The sequence below is a fragment of the Corapipo altera genome, unplaced genomic scaffold, assembly GCF_003945725.1.
Source record: "Corapipo altera isolate COAL_440 unplaced genomic scaffold, ASM394572v1 0, whole genome shotgun sequence".
NCBI lineage: Eukaryota > Metazoa > Chordata > Aves > Passeriformes > Pipridae > Corapipo > Corapipo altera.
In genome coordinates, this window is record NW_020884872.1 from 37,820,512 (window position 1) to 37,840,898 (window position 20,387).

At 37.0% G+C, this 20,387-nt stretch overlaps 1 protein-coding gene across 10 annotated transcripts; it reads right to left on the reverse strand.

Annotated features, from left to right (window-relative positions):
* Nucleotides 1–1,463: 1,463 nt before the first annotated feature.
* On the reverse strand, nt 1,464–18,415 carry LOC113947543 (protein-lysine methyltransferase METTL21E-like). 10 transcript variants are annotated; one of them, XM_027644218.1, is made up of 6 exons: nt 18,210–18,415; nt 16,463–16,521; nt 15,959–16,025; nt 5,807–5,964; nt 3,333–3,450; nt 1,464–2,433 (listed from the first exon to the last, which is right to left on the reverse strand). In XM_027644218.1, exons 2-6 carry the CDS (start codon nt 16,505–16,507, stop codon nt 2,018–2,020), a joined length of 804 nt encoding a protein of 267 aa, XP_027500019.1. In that variant the 5' UTR covers nt 16,508–16,521; nt 18,210–18,415; the 3' UTR covers nt 1,464–2,017. The 10 variants fall into 10 exon arrangements, with proteins under 10 accessions (XP_027500019.1, XP_027500011.1, XP_027500003.1 ...); XM_027644210.1 differs by having other exon boundaries at nt 16,463–16,543; XM_027644202.1 differs by having other exon boundaries at nt 16,463–16,547.
* Between the last annotated feature and the right edge of the window lie 1,972 nt (nt 18,416–20,387).

The following is a 20,387-nucleotide window of genomic DNA, read 5'->3' on the forward strand; positions in this document are numbered from 1 at the left end:
AAATATTTCCATTTTGCAGTCATGCTTTTCTACAGCTGTAATGATCTAAGGCCATGTGCATAATAACATCTGTAAGGAGGGGTAATACTTCCTGCCAGATGGCATAGAGTCTAATTTTCTAGCTATACTGATTGATCCAACAAAAGATGTTACCTGTATCTACAAACCTTGTCACAGGAAACTAAATGATGAGGATTAGAAGCTTTTTCTCCAATAACCTCCAAGCCAAAATCTCACATGTGATCTCTCATCAGGAAAGCTAGAAAGTAGACTTGACTCCCTTTCTTCTCATTTGCTGTCCTGGGCTAAGACATACTACTGATTGCTTTAGTTTTATCCACGTCTCACCAAGGATGCCCCCACTACAGTCAGTAGCAAGAAAGGTGGTGCTATGGTTCTTAAAACTTTTTGAAGTCAGTCTCACTATTCTCTTTCTTTTTCTCCATCTGACCTTCTCCCTACAACTACCTTTTCTCTGCAACCCTCCCTCCAAAAACAGATCCCTCCTGCCACATCCTCATTTGCTCTCCCCCAAAATTCTCTTCACTACCTCCTTTCACACATAGGATATCCAGTTCCCACTGGAAAAGCTTGGCAGCTCAGTCTCTCCTCTCTGCAACACTTCATCTCTAACACCAAGCACCTTAGTCCCAAGAAAACCCAATGTTCAGAAGGAAGAAAAAGTACATCCCAGTTGTACCAGCTATTTACCATAATTCTGCCTTGTACTTGTACCAGGCAGCAGAGTAAATAAGTAGCATGCATCTGCCCCAATCAGAGGTATATACACTAGTATGCTCTGGAAGTCAACAATTAAAAAATGTTCAAATCTGCAATACATAAAGTACATTTTGAGGAAGTACAGATAGTGGCTAAAAAGTTAAAGACTGAGAGTCCCCAGAGCCTTCATATCGCAAGGGCAATTGCCTGCTACAGCAGAGGTGATAAAGCTCTCTTCTCTAGCCTGCAAGGGACTTGAAGGTCTCAAAATCAAGCAGAATCAGAAAATGTGGTATGTGGAAAGAATAATTTTATTAATCTTCCCATAAGAAAACTATTGGATAGGTCACTGTAAACAGAAGTACACAACCCTGAGGACTAGGAGGAAAGTATTTTGTTTGTCCATATCACAAAATCAAACAAATATCTAAACCTGTCCATGCCTCAGGCACACCATGACAGGCTGGTTTAGTTTTCTACCTCCAGCCACCAGCAGCTGGCAGTGCAAAGCTCCTCTCTTCATGGTCACTGTCATTTTTCCATTGTTGTTCCCTGACGTCCAGATAACTGTCTATTTTTGGAGGAGCAGACATCCAAGAATCTAAGGTCTTTGCAAAGGGCAGCTGGTGATATGCTGTACTCTTCTTATACAACTTACATATTGAGCACTTGTTCAAGCAACAAAACATTTAACTCCCTCTTGCCTCATGTGTGCAGCTGATGAAGAATCTCCGAATCTAAATAAAAAATGAAAGCATAATTATTAAATCAAAGGGTAACTAATATATTCTATCCCTGTATTATGACAATATAGTAGTAAGGTTTTTTTCAGTTAATTTGACATCCTATTAAGGGTGTTCTAAGGAAGGATTAACATGATCGTGAGAATGGGAAAAGATCATATTTAACACCTCAACTTTTAAATGCAAAGATTCATGACAGTCTTGAGTTTTAAATGATTGGTTGATCATATAAGACACCACTCAAAGCTGTAACTGAAATATTTTGGAAATATTCATTACATGACCCATAACAATAGTGGTAAGACCAGTGAAACTTATTAGAGTTGTCATCTTAGCACATAAAAGTCATGAAAATGTCAAAAGTACATCTCTTCTGTGTATAAAACTATCAGTAAATTGAATTTAGCAATTTATTAGGGAGGTACTAGGAATCAGATGCTTTGTTTTAGCTACCTCTAAAACTGTGATTCACATAGATGTTAGCAGCTACTAACATGGAAATTATTAAAAAGAGAACAAGCTACAGAACAGCTGAAACTGTCACTTTCAGACCATCAGTTTGGAAGGCTGGCTTTCATGCTGTCTTTCCTCATTGCTTTATACAAGGCTATGTTCAAACTGGGGAAATTAGAAATCATCTCTAAGTCAAACAGGGTCTGAAATCTGTCCACAAATTTGTTCTCTTTCTCCAACCTAAATTTCATAGCCCACAGAATAATAGTATCATTCTTGCACAAATGATCAAAAGTTAGGAGGAGTTCATCCAGGAACGGATGGTGGTAAACTACATCAGCAGCCATAATGTAGTCAAAATGACAGGAAGACCTAGGAAAGTTCTTTTCCAGATCAATTCCCCAAGACAATTCCTTAACACAAGGCTGGTGCTTGCTTTTCAGCTTTGTATTACGGAGAACATTGTGCTGAAGGTTTCCCAGTAATTCTGGCAAATCTGTGGCAGTCACAAGGGCACCTGTGGCATGGAGAAAACAAATGTAACATTTTAATATACTTCAAGACTTGAGTAAAAGTCCATTCACAAAAGCCACTGCACAAGGAACTCGTTTTATCGAATAGCTCTCACTGAGGCTAACAGAACAATGTAAATGCTCCCAATAACTCTTAGACACTGTGCTTGAAATAAATACTTGGTTTGTGATAGTTCTATTCTACAGATCACCATGTAAATGCAGCTGGTGGGGAGAAATTAGATACTTACTGTGTCTTGATATCACATTGGTTAAAAGTACAGTGACCAGCTAAGGACAGAGGAATACCAGTTACTGACTCCAAGAAGTCAGCATGAGATTTAAGCATTGCCTCAGATTTCTTCCTTTTCACAGAGAAAGAAGCTTTCTCAGACTACAGAAAGCTAAAGTTCTGTAAAAAAGTTCTGTTAAAATGCAGACACCACTGACTTGGAATACTCTTGAGGAAGAATAGGCTACCATGAGAGAAAACACAACAGCGTCTGCAGCAGAAAAAATCAAGTTGCTGAAGGAAAATACTGAAACACAAATGGATAGAAAGTGACCTGGTATCCAAGAGCTTCTTTGGTAAATGGAAGGGGGTGCATTGGTCATATTTACATCTGGCTCCAACTGACATCCTGTGAAGCCAATAATTTCTTATTTTGGTTCTCTGTTTAACACAGTTAATGACAATATATTTATTCCTTTCTTGCATCAATACACTCACAGAAAAAAAAAGTAACAAAGCATGTTTCCAAATGTGCTTTTTAGAATTTACTGTTTCTCAGTCTGGGAAGCTCTCAAACAACAGTCTTTTAGAAGAACTAAGCCACTTCCTTTGCCCTCCACTATTCATCTGAGAGCTATTTTTAAGACCATAACAGCAATGGTACATACTCACCCAGTAAGCTGGCTACTATGGAGACCAACCCAGTTCCAGCTCCAATTTCAATCACATTTTTGTCAACCAAATTGTATTGTTTAGAATTAGTTTCCAAAAAATAACACAGAACAAGAGCCTGTAGTGGAGGAAATCCGTGAACAAACTGAATAAATTAATGAAATAAACCCCTTCACTAAATATGCATTGTCATTCAAAAGCATGCAAAAAGCCTGTTGTCTGTTCAAATGAGCAATATCCATTTAAGCACCATCCCTAAAGGATCACAGCTCACTATGATCTTTGAGTTCTATAGGTCACAAAATAAATACCATAACATGCCTCCATGTAGGTTTGTAAATTATTACAGCCAGAAGGAACAACTGCAATTAGATAATCTGTCATTATGCATAACATGAGTTGTAAAATTACAGTCAGTAATTCCTGCTTATAACTGGAACTTCTGATTGATTTAAAAGGTGTCCTTCACAAAGACATCTTGACATAAGGACTGCTTGTGAGAGAAAATTCACAACAACCCTTGTTAAGTTTTCCAATGGTAAATTATTTCTACAAATAATTAATTATCATAATGATTCAAAAGGGACGAATAGATTTATCCCCTTTTCTTCCAGTTCAGTTTGTTTTCAGTTTCTATGTGCTTACCTCATCAAGCTTAGCAAACTTTCACAGCAAATATAGCCACAAAGAGCCCTCTACAACAGACTCCTTACACAAGTATTTATAAACTGTGATTAAGAAGCCCCTTCAGCCTATCTGCCCTGTCTCACACTAATCAATGAATTTTAGTTCACTGTTGAAATAGAAATTGCTAACTTTATTTCTCTGGTAAAGATAGTTTCAAGCTTGTCTCCCATATTTTTCCCCAGATGATGACAATTATATAGTCTCCACTGACAAATATATATGATGGTTGTCACATCCTCTTGCCATTCGGAAAGGTAATTATTAGTGGATTGGTCTGGCACAATGAAATTACACTCTTAGTTTTGCTTTTAACTAATTAAGAAGTAGAAGGAAAGGAACAGGAGTGTTGACCCAGTGATAACATTCTAGAACTTTGAACAAAGGGTTTTTTTCTACCTCTTAATTCAGACCATGAAAGAGTAGGTAATGTGAACTTTGGTAAAGAAATAAGTCTGTGAGAACTAGGAATAATTAAAGTCAGGTTCCTATAGATTGGGTCTGATATTTGACTAATATTTGGCACATTATATTAGGATTTCCTGTTATTCCATAAATTCCATAAATTCCTTCCCTCAGAGTTCACCCTATTCTGCTGTAGAAACCAGTTAGCAAAATCAAAGTTCCTGAGAGTTCTGACTTTCCATGAAACATACACAAACTTTATTTTCATCAAAGTTTCTCCCCTCTTGACAAATTTGACTGACATTTTTCAGAAGAGTTCAAGTAAAGCTAGATCAAGAGGAAGGGAGAACATCAAGAAACATAGATTGAAAGGTTGTCTTCGTTACACAGCAAAACTGGCTAAGCTCTGCCAGGAAAAGAAAAAAAAAAAGGTGCTTTTCAATGAAGCCCATGATTCTGTGAGAATAATCAGGAGTCAGCCAAACTTTCCAAGAGGACATGCACTGACATCACTAAAACATATAGTATAGATTATTTGTCCAGATCTCCTAAAACAAGGAATACCACAGTTGAACTATGGCCATACTTCTTAAAAATAGTATGAACCTGGGACGCTGATACAGCTGGGACAGAAATGGAGCCTCCTGGGTCTCTCCTACAGGGACTGTTCCCTGAAAGCCACAAGTGTCAATGGTTTATCATGGTACCTCTTGGTGGATTCTTTCAGTCTTAATTATTTCCAAACAGTCAGTTAGCTACATTGTACAGATTCAAAACCTTGAAGAAGGCTTCTTGTATGGTGGATATGCTCACGGTTCTTATATCAAGAGCCAAGGACAATGGTTCTCTCCCACTAGATTTCTGGATGCTTAAGAAACTGAAAGCTCCTTTTCCCTTGTCTACATATTTATAAGGTAAATTTGCTTCTTGTATGAGTAGCCTGAGTAGCTTCTGTGAGTGCTAATATCTTGTGAGCTTGTAGCATAGTGGTTTCCACAACCGGGATCTGCCTGATACAGAGTCATCTGTATTTACAAAATGTACAGAAATGCAATAATCATAAAACTGCCATATTTCCTTCAAAATATGCGTGTAATTGCCTAATAGAATCAAAATTTACCGGTAAATGAGGAGGGGACACAAAATCATACACCTTGTATGACTGGGGCACAAAGAAGAAATACCATCTAAGCTTTCAGAACCACAAATTCAAACAAAACCAGGCTAAATTCAGGTTTGGGATTTTCAGAACAGAGACAGAGAAGCACAGAATTATTTCCTTGGGTTTACAACATATAATAAAACATATTTGCCCTACAAAACAAATTAAAAAGTGCTAGAAGACTCCAAAAATAAAAAATAACAATACTGTAAAAATATCGTACCGATGGCCAGACGACTGCCCCATAACAATCAGTGGCTTCTGTAATTCTTATCTCTTGGCCAGCAAAGTGAAAGCCTTCCCAGGTCTCATGAGTTATAAGAGCAGGAAAAAACCGCCTCCTCATGATTTCTGCAACTATCTGTTCATCCTCTTTTTCCCCTGGAAGAAAAAGTATAAAAAGTCAAACAGGCTGAGTGGACTGATAATGAAACTACTAATTCATGTTGAAAAGTTTATTTGGAAGCAAGAACATGAATTACACCTGTAAATAAAAATACATTTCACCATTAGCAGTTTGCATGATATATGACAATTCTCCTGAATTCTAATTGAAGTTTTAAGTTTTATGACTAAATAATTTCTTTCCTATTTTGCTGAAGCAGCTAAGTTCATAAAAAGTAAAGAAGGAGAATGTCACTATACGTTGTTTTTCCTTTCAGCAATCCAAAGGAAATTTTTAAACTTCCTTTTCCCTTCAAGAACAGCTGCCCTAGTATAGGTACTCATGGTCTTATGCGCCCAGATTTTTCATTATTTTCCATATCCTTTTGCTATTCACTTTCCTCACATTATGGTTCTTTTTGACAGTAAACAAAAGGAGCCAGAGTATCATTTATAAGTCTGTCACAAAACTTGTGAAATAGATCCTAGCAACACAAATTATAACAGACGAGAGTGAAAGCACTAGTGTTATCAGGAAAGCTTATCCACCCACCCCAACAGAGCCCTGTCAGAGGTATTTTTTCCAGTTGGCTTGATATCCTGAATGCCATTCCTGTTGCTAAGCAAAGGATATTTATGATAGCTAACATAATCCTGGATAACTCTTCTAACAGGAGAGGATTCATTCTTTTTTAGCTGCATACCAAGCTAGTTTCAGTTTTGCCATCATCACACAAAGCAGCACCACAACGTTAGGAAAAGAAATATGTAAGTGAAGTTGTCTAGAGCATTTTCTTAGCAAAGTCTAGATTCATTCCAAATTTTCACAAGAATTTTGCTTTCAGTGCCAACTATGATCTCTTGGCAAATCAGCTAAAGCAAAACATGTTTACAAGCTACACCTTCTAAAAAGCATGCTAGAGATTTGGATAACCAGGTTACCACCTTGTCCAAAGCAGAGTTTCTGTATCAAGCCTGTAGCCCCCAACAAAATCACAGATATCAATATCAGGATCTGCATGGAAATTGCAGGCCCAAATGCTGTTAAAAATGAAAACATTTATGCTTTCATGAGCATAAAACACATTGGTCTACCGAAGATTCTTCATATTTTCTTCTCCCTCAAATCATTGCAGTCACAGGACATGACAGCCACAAGTGTTGTCACTTGTTTTGCCATATGCCTCAGTAATTTTATTGCTAACATATTGACAAAGTCTCTCTCTCTTCCTTGTGATACAAGGCCCAAGGAACAAAAGCAGGAATGAATTAAGAAAAAGATGATACCAAACAAAATTACATCAGGAAGATGTTCAGGCTCATTAGCCAGTGCTTTAAGCTTGTAACTCAACTTTAAGTATAAGAGGAGACTAGAGAACAGCAACAAATGAAGAGGAAAAAGCAAAAATATTCAATCTTAGTATGTTGACCCTAAGACACAAAAACCCAACAAAACCCAATTAACCAACTCCAGTACTCCAAGAATTTATTGTGAGAGGAGAACACTAATCATGGGATACAGCAAAATTAAAAATAATGCAGTGCATATACTACTGGAAAAAATACAAACAGATTTTTATAAATTTTATAAAGATAACTAAAATAAAATGCTCAACACTGAAACTTTGGTATTCTAAGATATTAGGAAACAAGTAGTATGTGTCAGCCCATTATATCTTCTTCAAGCCTCTAATGTTAAGCTGAGAGAAAACACATGAGTCATCGTGCCTGTAATCAGGGAGCTCTTGGCAAACATGAATTAAATGTCAGAGAAATTCTGCTTCAGGGCAAAATTAATCTTTTTTTTTTAATTAAAGAAATAATATAAAGCTGTCTTATTACTCATATCATAAGTGTATTTAATATATCGTCCTGTTTCCAAGCATACCAGATACAGACTGCTTTTAATCTTCTCCTATTGCTTAGAGCAGTCTGATCTTGTTCTGTGATCATTACTAGCTGGGAAGTAAAAGCTATTCTTTCTATTACTTCTCAATTACAGCCATTTTTCTTGATTCTTCCTTCCTTGACATCAGTTTTGGATCCAATTTTGTTGAGAAGCTGGTAACTTATTAAGTCTTAACTTACAAAGCTTCTGTCAGAAGATCTATAAAACTTTAGCAGTATTACAGCTGCCCCTCTAGCGCTTAATAAACATTTCCCATCTATTCCCTACGTGATCAGCAAACTTTCTATTTCAGCCTTGTGTAGCACCTACACTAACAGAGTTTGTAGGCCACTGCTTCCTTCCTGAGCTAAACCGTCGACACTCCTAAAAGAAGAATGCCCAATCTGCTGATTAATAACACCATTTAAATTTTTACCTATCTTATCCCTTTGGTAATCCTCCAGGTGAGTTCCCTGGAGAAGCTTACACAATTTTTTTATTTTTTTTTTTTTTCACTTCCCCTTAAGAAGATACTAGTATAGTGAAGAATCAAGAAGAGTATCTGTTTCATCAGAGTTACCATATGGTAGGCAGGCTTTAAAACCTGAGAAACTTTATCAGGACTGAGACTCTAATGATCCTGATGAAGAGTGCTAACAAAATAAGGAGTGCAGACTTTTAGTTAGATTCACTTTCCTTCATACAAGTTTACATACTGCAAAAGACACTCTTCTGTCTACTGCTTTATATCTTTCAAACTAACTTCTTGTGGGATTATGCAAAGGGAAAGAAGTTAATTTTTCTGTAACTGCCTTCAGAGTAGTCAGAACAGAAAAATAAAGAACTAGTGGAAAATCTGTCAAGTGACACAAAAATTACTATAAGAGTAAGTAAAATCCAAGTGAGATGAAGTCTTCTAACACCTGAAAACACTAAGAAAATTCTACTGGTACTTTGGTCAAGCCAGTTTCTTGATAACAGATGTAAAAAGCCAAAAGGAAGTTATGCTCCTGGAAGTGTTTATCTCTATGTTCATATTCTCTTGTTAAAAAAAACCCCTGAAATTATGGCTCAATGAATGATTCTAATGACATTTTAAGACAAAAAGAAATGACCCATCAGTAGAACAGGATCAGACAAGAGAGGAGGTGGCTTGAATGACTTGGCTGTCAATTCTTGTAAGCATGGAAGTGCATAATGAGCATTTCCAGCAATACTACTCGAGCACCCATACTGAACTGTCAGAACTCAAAGGTCTGCTAGGACTGGATCCTCCCCTCTTCATCTGCCTGTGCTTGACCAGGTAGGTTTGCCCTCACTCCTCTTCTGTGATGTGGAGAGGCATGAAAGTGGTATGTATATATATATAGAATGATTTTCTTTAGCCGATTTATCTATTTGCATGAGCATGTATACACAGAAACCACTGGAGTTTCAAGTCTAAAACCTTATTTATAGTAAGATGAGGCAATCTGATCCTGTTCAGGTAACACAGAAATTGAGATAGTTTTTCTTAGTGAAACAGATAGCACTCCTTTGGTCTTGAACTTGTGTTCACAAAGAAGTTCCCATCTATAGCTGCTGAAATTCTTTAAGAAATAGAATTTTAATGTCTTTAAGTTGCTTAAGACTTCATGCCTAATAGGCTAATTTCTTAAGTGTTCTTTGAAATACTTCAGATAAAGTATTGTTTATTATAGAAGTCTAACCTTGGAGTCAAAAATCTTTGGAGTGTGTTGTTTGAACTCCCTGCATTTTACGTCAATATCAGGGCTGAGGGAAAAAAACTCAGGTACTGCTGACACATCTGGCACCGTATCAACCACATCAAAAGAACGAAAGCATCATTCTCAAAGGCAAAGCAATCACCATTATTACAACTGAAATGCAAACACAATTTTCCAAAGAGACATACTAAATCAGGTAGAAGACCAGAGTTGCGAAGTCAGTGGCAGGTTAGTTAGAGAAACTTGTGTCAAGCTCCAAAATCTTGTGTAGGGAGCCAGAGGATTTTGCTGACACATTCACAAGTCAAATGTTAAAATGTGACTTTAGTTGTCTTGTTACAACAAAACTTAAAGAAAGAAAAGGATGTGAGTTCTGCTGAGACAGACCTGGAGAAGTCCTTCAAGTGGGAAGGAAAGGTAGAAGAAAATAACAGGAGATAGACCAGGTTAGAATGAAAAAAGTTGCAAACTGCAGCATTTTTTTTCTTTAACAATGCAGAAAGCTGTCTTTAGCTTCTCACTTTTTGATTAGAATGAGTAGAAATAGTACTTGTTTAGAAACTAGCTACATGATCAGCTGTTCCCTTTACACCACTTGTCACATAAAAACATACCTGGAAGTATACAGCTCCACCAGGAAATGGTAACCTTAAAATTCAGTTAAGTATCCATCAATTAACAGCATATGTTAAATCTCTCTTTGCATAACTAATGATATTGCTTACATTATTGCATTCTCCACAGAATGAAAAGCAAGCAGAGATAGGCACCATAAAACAGCACTTAAAATGCAGGGAAAACAGCAAAGACAAGGGATGTAAATCAAAATTACATTTAAAAAAAAAAAGTTACCATTGTCTAGATACCTGAATTAAAATGTGGCTAAAAAAGTAAAATGACACTTACACATGAAAGCTATTAAGAAGATACTAGCAGTTAACATCCATTTTCAGACTCTCTCACAAATAGCACACAGAGTAACAAAACATATTCCAAATACTTTGCTAGTGGATTAGAACAGCATTAATTCAGAAACCATAGTTTCAACCCCTGATTCATCAAAACAGCCTACAGAAAAAAAATACGTTAGCCTCTTTCAAGTGCTGCTCTGACCCTACTTAATCTCTTGAGGTCAAATGGTGTCACAGCCCAAGGTCATAAGGAAATAAGATCCAATCATTTTCTGCTTCTCTCCTTCTTTGATGGATCTTCTCCAACTGGCAAAAGGAATGAAATTCAAGACTTAAGCATGAACTTGACCTGACAAAGTTCAGCCCTACAACAACATACTCTCCCTTCTTCAGAAGCAGTATAATCTCACCTATGGAGTTTAGATTTAAAATGTACCATATATATTTGTACTTACAAATATTTTAATACCATGTATCAACAGCTGTGAAGACATAGGTGGAGAAGTCCTCCATGACTTCTCAGCAATTATGTGAGGGTCTGATGAACATAAGAGGACTACCTGTGCTGATATTACTGATTGAATAACGTAAAAAAGTTCCAAGAATTTGTAATAGCCAGGACTCTTTAGATCCCCCCGCTCTGGACACATGGGACTAGAGTCATACAAACTAAGTATTTAAGATGTGGTTTATATATATCATATGGACATGGTATATATAATACACATAGCATATACATATATATATACATGCATATACATGTATAAAATAGCTATCTATATATCCCAAATTCAAGAGAATACCCGCAGAAAGATTGGTGAGGGAACAGATCTGCCACCAGTTCTGTAACTGTAAGAGATGACCGGAGAAGAGTTACATTACTCCACTGATAGAAATCATCAGAAGGTATTCCTGTGAATCCATATGAGTATTTCCAATGGTTCAGACCAAGTTTACCCCCAAAAAAACCAGAAAGGTCCCAATACTAAGGAACTCTGGCATCTCAGAATTTTTACTGAGCTACTGATATCTCCGGATTAGAGCCCTGCTCCTGCAAGCATTACAGATGGTTCCATGGAAACATACAAAATCCTGAATCACAAAACAGTCCCTAAATTCCAGGTGGTATCCCTTTAGTATCTTTATGTCATTCCACTTATTTCTATTTCATTCTATTCCAGCCTTAGGACCTTTAAAGGAAGGGGTTAGGAGGGAAATCTAATCATGCTCTTGACTTCACAGAAGTCAGATGTAACCTATACCTTTCTAAGAATATAAAGCAAAGTACCATTGAAATACTTGTCTAAATGACAGTTAATTTTTCGTTATTTCATCCCTACCTACAAAAAGGGAGATCATCATGTAAGTGTTAGCAGTACATTCATGACAAGTTCAACCTGCTGAAACGATGGCAATGAAGAGGTGTATTATATTGATTAATCTGAGATACTATGTCAGGGTAATATAATACTTGAAATGTTATACTTTGAAATGCAGAAATACACAACTGCCACCACAGGCAGCCTCTTCTCAGTCAAAAGACAAAATGCACTTAGCTCAGAGCATGAGGACACAAGAACTGAAGAGGGGTACGCTCACAGTATCCAGTCTATGTATTTACCCAGGCTTGAGAGGCACTTGTAAATTTGGAATTCACACCACTGATATCCTAGTCCTACCCAAGTCATAGGTCATTTAAAATCAATTAAAAGGCTGAAAATAGAAGTGGCATAGTGACACACAATGAATTCTAATGTGTGAAGTACTTCCCCTGTTACTTCATCATGTTTGTCTGTCATTGAAAACACCTCAGGTCAAAGCTCTGCAGCTATTTAATCTCTAAAAATAACTAAATTATTTGACTTTGACAACAAAAGACTGTAACTTTAAATTAGATGGTTTAATGTATATTAGAAAAGCCAACCAACTTCCTAATGGATAGGAAGAGACTCAAGAAAATGCCATCAGTTTTCACCTACCAATAATTCTAGGTTTCTAAAATATATGCTTAAATAAAGGACCTGAAATAAACTAAAAATACCAATCCATGCAACCCTATTACCTTTACCATGTCGCAGTTGAAAAATATTATTTATTGTCAAAATGCAGCTAGTGCAAAGATTAGATAAGTGAAAATAGGAAAGACAGGCACATGGCTGAGAAGGTAGAATAAGTTGCAGAGTTCTCTGCAGAGTTAATGTATACTTTGATTATTTGTTGAGTGTTGCTCTATCCACACCCAAGAAGTTTCCACTTGAGCTTAGCAATGTCTTCAATGAAAGTGGGTCTACTTCTTGTGGGGAGAGAAAAGGAACACAGAAGTGTTAAATTAATGAATTTTTACTGATGTTTACTAGAGTACTTGAATGCTGCCATTTTCAAACAAAAGAGTTCAGAGATAACTTACTGCAAGACATTCAAGAGATAAATAAAGAGAAGAGTTATTTCTAGACTATTCTGTTTTGCTGTGAAGGTGCCATTTATTTCTAGTCACTCCTTAATTGAGTTACGCTGAAGTCTTATTCGAAACTACCTCTTTTAGACTTTTTTGGTTTAGAGACAGCTTGTTGCCTAAGAGGAGTAGAACTTTAATTCTGCTATTTCTCAATCTTGCAATGAAGAAAAAAATGTAGGTAACTAATGGTGTGACTTCCATGAGTTGGGGGGGTGGGGTGTGTATGCATTAATGCTTTTAGGGTGAGCGTTAATGTAAGAGGTTATATGTTTGTTTGTGGGTTTGGTGTTTGTTTGGTTCGTTTTTAATCTTAAGATAGAAGCATAATTCAAAGTAAAGAGACAAGAATAAAAATGAAAAAAAAAAGGAAGGCGAAAGAAGGGAAGTCAGGTGGTGTGGGAAGATATTGCAAAAGTGTTATTTCTATATAGTATAAATAAGCTCTTTATTTAACCAGCACTATAAATTGCAAAGTCCACTATATAAAGAATGGTTCAGCAATTGAAGAACTCAAAATGGAGGAACTGAGTGCTGGATCTTCCTCAGAAGAATTCAAATTCAGAACTCACACAAGGGGTGTGTTCCAGCCATCCTACAGAACCAGGTGCTTCCCCTCCCCTCCAGCACCACCAGAGGTGGGCCATCAGAAAACCAGGATTGCAAGAATCGTGCTAGAAGGACAATAAGCAAGGAAAAGCCCAACTACAGATTGGGTACTCAGTTGTGAAAAGGCAGACTTGAACTCCACGCTCAGGTCCCAGGATATTTTTTACAGTTTACAGCTAAGTCTGTGAAGTCAGTGGGAAAGTGTCAGCAGGGAAGGGAATGAGAAAGTGAAGTAGTATCTTTAGAATAACCCAGGAAATAGGAATGAGACGCTACCTCACTCCTCTTCCCAGCTGAATATCTTAATTTCTAAATTACAGGGTTAGGTTCACTTTGCTCCATTCCAAGTATGTCCTGTTTAAGGCACCTTTCTGGACTTCGCAAAGGTACTTGACATGATGGAAGGAATTGCCATCTATTAGGACATCTGTCAAACAGGGTGCGTAGAAGGAGTGCGTCCCTTCTAAAGTGTCAGGAGTTATTAGAAGGTTACTAGGTCAGCATTTTCTCAGATATTTATGGATTAAAAACGAAGCCCTGGCCAAGTGAACTGCAACGGTGGACTGTCAAGGACAAGTATACCTTGCAAACTTGTCCTCCTCCTTCTGTCTCAGACGTAAAGCTTTTCTGGGTTGAATTTACACGATGCAACTGGGGTAAAGTAATCTAGTATCCCAAGAAATTAGGATGGGAGTGGTAGAATCTGATCTTAGAAAAATTTAGCCAAGGAAACTTAAAGCTAATGATCGGGAGAAATTATGTGAGGAAAGAAAGGAGACATCTAATAATGCAGATGTGGAGAACTGATTGGAGAGAGACACACAAGGAAGGACCAGACTGGGTGAGAACCTACCTGTAAGTTGAGAACCAGTAGTAATGGGAATCATGAACAAAAATAAGGAGTTTTAAACTGAAGAACTTATGATGAGTTAATTAAGAAGCAAAGGGCAAGGCACCAAAGATAAAGAGCTCAGACTGTGAGAGTGGTGCAACACTGGAACAGGTTGCCCAGAGAAGCTGTGGATGCCCCATCCATGGAAGTGTTCAAGGCCAGGATGGATGGGGCTTTGAGCAATCTGGTCTAGTGGAAGGTGTCTCTGCCCACGGTAGAGAGGTTGGAACTGCATGGTCTTTAAGGTCTCTTCCAACCCAAAACATTTTGTGATTCTATGATCCAATGACTGGAACTTGCAGAGAAACTGAACTAGAATAAGAACCCTGAGAAACAGATATTGAGAGTGGGTAGGTGAAATAATGAAATAGGGATGGTGAAGGCAGTAGAGAAAAAGAATAAGAACAGGGAAGGCACAGGCTCAGAGTGACTGAGCAGGTAAATCTCCATGCAGCAGGTTCAGCACCCTTTACTTCCAGAACCTGGCATGGAATTTAAGATGCCAAAGTATGGTGTCAGATGAAACTTTGAAGATATTCCATTTTCCATTCATGTCTTCTCAATCTCTTAAACTAGTGTTTCTAGATATGGAAGAGAACCACCTGTTATTGCTATCAACACAGTTCCTCTGTTAGCTAAGTGGAATGTATTTCTGCATTTGATCTAAATATTCTACTGACTAATTTGCTTACATTGACCCAATGTCCTAGAATTCAATTTATTTTCATAATTCAAAACCTAAAGAAATTATATGCAGCCGCACTCCTCCCTGCCCTGAATCCCGCATGAAGAGAATATCTGCATTGGACACTCAAGCTTTCAGAAGCATAGGAATGACTGTGGAACTTCATTTCAGCCCTCGTGTACTATCGAACACACAATGACAGTCATCAACATTTCAGTCTTTAGTAGATCCATCTTTAACATTTATTCTTCTAGATAATTTTTCTCCTAATAATCATGCTTCATTGCATAGGATCAACTTGAGCTCTTTGTTCAAATCAGAATTAGACAAAAGGAAAGAGAACTGCATTAAAGAAAATCTCCAAATTAAGACACTTGAACAGTGCTTTGTAGAACAGCAACCTATACCAATTGCTATCAGACATCCTCTTGTGCAACATCAGCTTTCCACAGAAGGTCATCAGTTTGGGGTACTCCAAAAAAAAGTATTTGAAAGTGAAACAACAAACATTAGTTTTAATGAGTAAATAATTCTTTTAAGTATTGCAGTCATGGCCAAAGCTCCATGTTGCCTCACTGAACAGGTAGCAAAGCAAAACTGCATGCTGATCTCTCTTGAGAAAGTAGAAACCCAAAAGCTTGGCTGTACATGGACCACAACTCAGCTGAGATTTTAAACAAAAATATTATGAAAAATAAAATAATTTTAAACCCCTGTTCCTTTCACACATGTTATGTAGAACCATAACTAGACCCCACCACAAAACACATGCACTTGCCCTAAAACCTTGTCTACTCCTGGTGACTGCTAAAAAGGGGACTACTTACAATACTTTAGGATCTTGAAAGATGTGCAGCCATGAAAGTGCTGAAGAGGAAAAGCTGTCAATAGCCCCTGAGGGATTTGAAAGATTAGGTCTGAGACTGTCTAGACAGAAACCAAGCTTGTAATAACCAATTCTCCCTAACTGACAGCTTGTAAACAAACCTCTCTGAATAGCTTGATCATAGTCACAGCTTTATTTCCTGGAACCAGTCACAGGCAAGTAGCTGGAGGACAGATGCCAGGCACTGGTAGGAAACTGCCAGGACAAGAGTACACAGGTGTAACATACTTAAGATACCCACTGCATAGCTAGAATACAACAGCGCTGTCTGTTGTATCTTCTGCACAAGTGGTATAAACACAGTTCTTCAGAAAAAATTAATGAGAAAATAGCTCACTGTCAGCCAGACACTTTGGTCCTTATACTTAACAATATTCTTAAGTGCAACAAGGAAAAATAATGAAATAAGAAACATTTTACCTTCTTGTCTTTCCAATTCTCTTACCAGTTCATTTTGTAGATAATTATGTTGTGATGATGTCAAATCCATACTAAGTCACAAACCCTGGGACAGAGAAACACAAGCCTGCCTGAATAATGTAAGAAATAAGTACCTTATTTCTTTTTCCCCACAAACACTTAGTTAAAAAAGAAAATTCTTTTTACATGTACTATGCTATAATTTGCTTATATAGATGATAAAAACATGTAGACACATAAGTATCAATATTTAAGGCATAAAAGAACCAGAAGCAAACTAGTTTAACTCTTATACTCTCAAAGAGGCAAAAGAGCAGATTTTTTAAAAAATGAGAGAGATAAAGAGCTTTGATAAATGTTTAAAACTATTATACGAAATCTTAAAATTAGAACAAACTAAAATCAGGGTTCATAGGTTTATAAAGGATTGAAAGGAAAGGTATCAACAAGTGTCTGAAAGACATGAAAAACTGCACCTTAAGGATCTAATCTTGTTTGAATAAATTGGCTTTGAAGGGAAGGAAAGAGGGAAACAACCTATTACTAAGAGTTGCATATGAGAATAAGTAACAAGCAGGATCTACAAATAACATGCTAAACAGAAAGCATATGTGCCTATATAAACAGTCACAGAACACACAGACTCCAGAGAAAAAATAATAGGAAAAGTATGACAGAGGACAATACAATTTTTGCTGTGTGTAGAAAAGTATACAGAAGTAATCATCTCCAATTCTTGATATTTTACAATTAGAAAGAACACTGAGTTCATAGGAAGAAAAAAAAAAATCAGTGCTTTAATAATTTTTGAAGTTTTAATTTAATTTTTAAATTTCCACTGTTATGTGCAGATTTAACTGATTTTTGCTGGAATGGTTACAGGCAGTATACAGTTAATAACCTACACATGTTTAAAGACCTGATAGGAATGCAATTAAATAAGGCAATAGGTGAAGGAATACCTCTATACAGTGAAAAGAAAAAAAAAAGGACAATCAAAGTAGAAAAATATGCTGAATACCAAGAAATCTTCCTCACAGTGCAAAGTCCTAGGCATGTTTTTGTCTCAATACTTCAAGTGAAAAAGGACAGTATGGAATAGCCCTTTCCTTTTAGAGAGGATGCACCATGCCCTTTTGACTTCACCCTACCAAATACACACGTTTAATGTTTAACTTTACTACTACAATACCAGCAGCCATTAACCTGTTTAAAGGTGAAAAATAACTTTAGAGGTTTCTACATGTTACCATAACACCTACAAGAAAATTATTGACATTATTTTTGTGTCTACACATGAACTTAGCTATAGCAACATCATTAGATGAGGAACAGAAAAGAGATTCAATGGGATTTGAAGTGTTTGCATGCATCTGCAGAATAACAAGTAGCATAAGAAACTACTGGGACATTAAGCAGAAAATGCTACACACATCCATCAGCTTGTCGTCTACCTCAGAAGAATAAAAAAGACAAATTTTCTTCACATTAGAAGACAAAATAAATGGTTAATAATCAGTTCTTTTGCATTCTAAAGGATAAGCAACATTGCACTGTAAAATCATCCTACAAGGGAAAGCCTTTTTATTTTGTGATCCTCTACACTTTTTATGTCATTCTAAAAATATCCTTTGAAGTACACTGAACAACATAGCAACAGTGCAGAACAGCTCAGTTTTGCTGTTTAAAGCAAAGGATACAAAATAATTTAGAGTATAAGACACAGACAAGTGAAATACCACTGGCATCCACCACATTTCAGTCAATGTTACCTGAATCTCCTGCAGCTTTCCAAAGATGGTGCTCAAACAGCAATGTCCTTATCTGCCTGGTCTCTTCCCTCCAGGGCAGCCACAGGCAGGAGCGTGTCCTGAAGCCTGTGTCACACATTGCCAACATCCCCACCGTGGGAGCAATAATAAATCCTGACAGCTGCAGGACGAGCACAAAGAGGGCACTGCACACCATGTCCCTTACATAAGGGAGTGGATTTTGTAACAGCACCAGTCACCCACTCAAGGGAGCTCCAACCAACAAAGTAACCAACTCGGGAGTATTTTTTACAAAATAAATAGTGGCAGGATGTAACACTCAGTGTTACTAAAAAGTAACCACAGAGCATAATATCATTCCTCAGTCAAAAGGGTCTCCCAAAGTGCAGATTAAACTGTACTAAGGGGCAGGGGGTGCATTTGCAGCAGGGATGGTCACGTTAGAATGCAAAACTGTGACAACACAACTCCCAAAATCCTACTCTGCTTTACTCCATGAGACAGCTGTCAATTTGCATAAATATCCACACACTACTAGATTAATTTCAACAAAGATTTTAGCAAGGTGAAAAACACCTTATCTGTAGAAATGTACTCAAAATGAGACATAACAGGGTCAGACCACTTGATATAACTAGATAAAACTACTTAGAAGCCTTGAAGCTGTTCCAAGGAGGACATAGAGGACGAGGAAGATGAAGGTGGAGAGGAAGGGGTTGTCATTTTGAGACCACCAACTCAGATTTGGGAGGTGTGGCAAGGGTGGGATGATGGGAGGGATGGTTTTGGGGATGGGTGTAACCAATGAAGTAATGTCCAGATATTGTAATTAGATGGTATCATAAAATTGTAAAGGTCTATGCCATGGTGGGTACAATATTTTTTGTGCACCTACAACGTCTCAATCAAAGAATAGCTTTTTGCCTTTCTACACTAAAAATTGTCAGAAAATTATTTCTTTGATTATTTTCTTTGAAATTCTTGACAGGAAGAGTTAAACAGCATTTTAGGAATCTAATACAAAGGTGCTTAGCAAACTAAAAGTACTAGTGAGTTATACTACGATTTAATATAATATAGATTTTAAGGCATCGCACTCCTCTATATTCTAAATGTCTATTCACTCAACAGATTGCAAATACTTAATGCCGTAAGAACAACTATAGCTATTTAAAACTTCTCTGTTTTACAGTGTAATCAATTCAGGACAGGAATCGTCTCTTACTTTACACATTTTTTAGAAAAATTAGACTTCAACCTCAACTGTCGTTTCTAGGTGTTACAGAAAAATGATAAATTATTGTACAAAAATACTAAACAAGCCCTACAGAGAGGTCAGGGTGTGTGTACTTTACCATACTCAGTAGAAGAAATTAACAGGAGCTCTTCTAGATTTATAAACTATTAAACAGTTCACCGAGACCTGATACACACTTTTAAAGTAAAATTCAGTAATACTAATGAGTGATTTACAAGCCAGTGCTGTAAACTGGCTGTACAGGTTGAGAATGTGCTTAAAATGTTATAATCTTTTAGAAAAGAGGTTTAAAGAGGATCATTTTTGCCCAATATAAACTGTACATGAAGTATTAGACTCTCTGCAACTGTGAGGGTCAAATTGCACCCAGTTCACGTCAGCCCTTCATCCTTTTAGGGAAGGATAATATCTAATACAAAACTTAAATATATGGACTTGGATTTCAAACAATGAAACAATGAGAAACACAGTAGAAATATCAAATGAGAAGACAAAAATAGGCAAGAAGGACTAAAATGTAATGTGAGAATAAAAGTAAGACTGTACTTTTCCTCCTTAATCCACAGGAGGTAGAAATAAATTCTACAATCATTCAAAGAGATGAGATGTGTGAGAAGTCTGAGCCCAACACATTGTCTCTCAAAAATTAATCTGATGTGAGTGCTGCAACCAGTGGGCTGCTGCACCACTTTTTCAAACAAACACTGTCTTTTGACATGGTCATGGAAATCCAAATCTAGAAACATGACATTTACATTCAGAACATAAACAATTAGTGCTCATCAGATTATGTAAGGACTTATTGTACTGTGTGTTTTTCCTTGAGATTTTACAACAGTTTGCTTCATCTCTCTTCAACAAAAAACATTACTTTCAAGACAGGCTTAGTGAACAGAAAAGAAAAACAAAACTAATTGAAC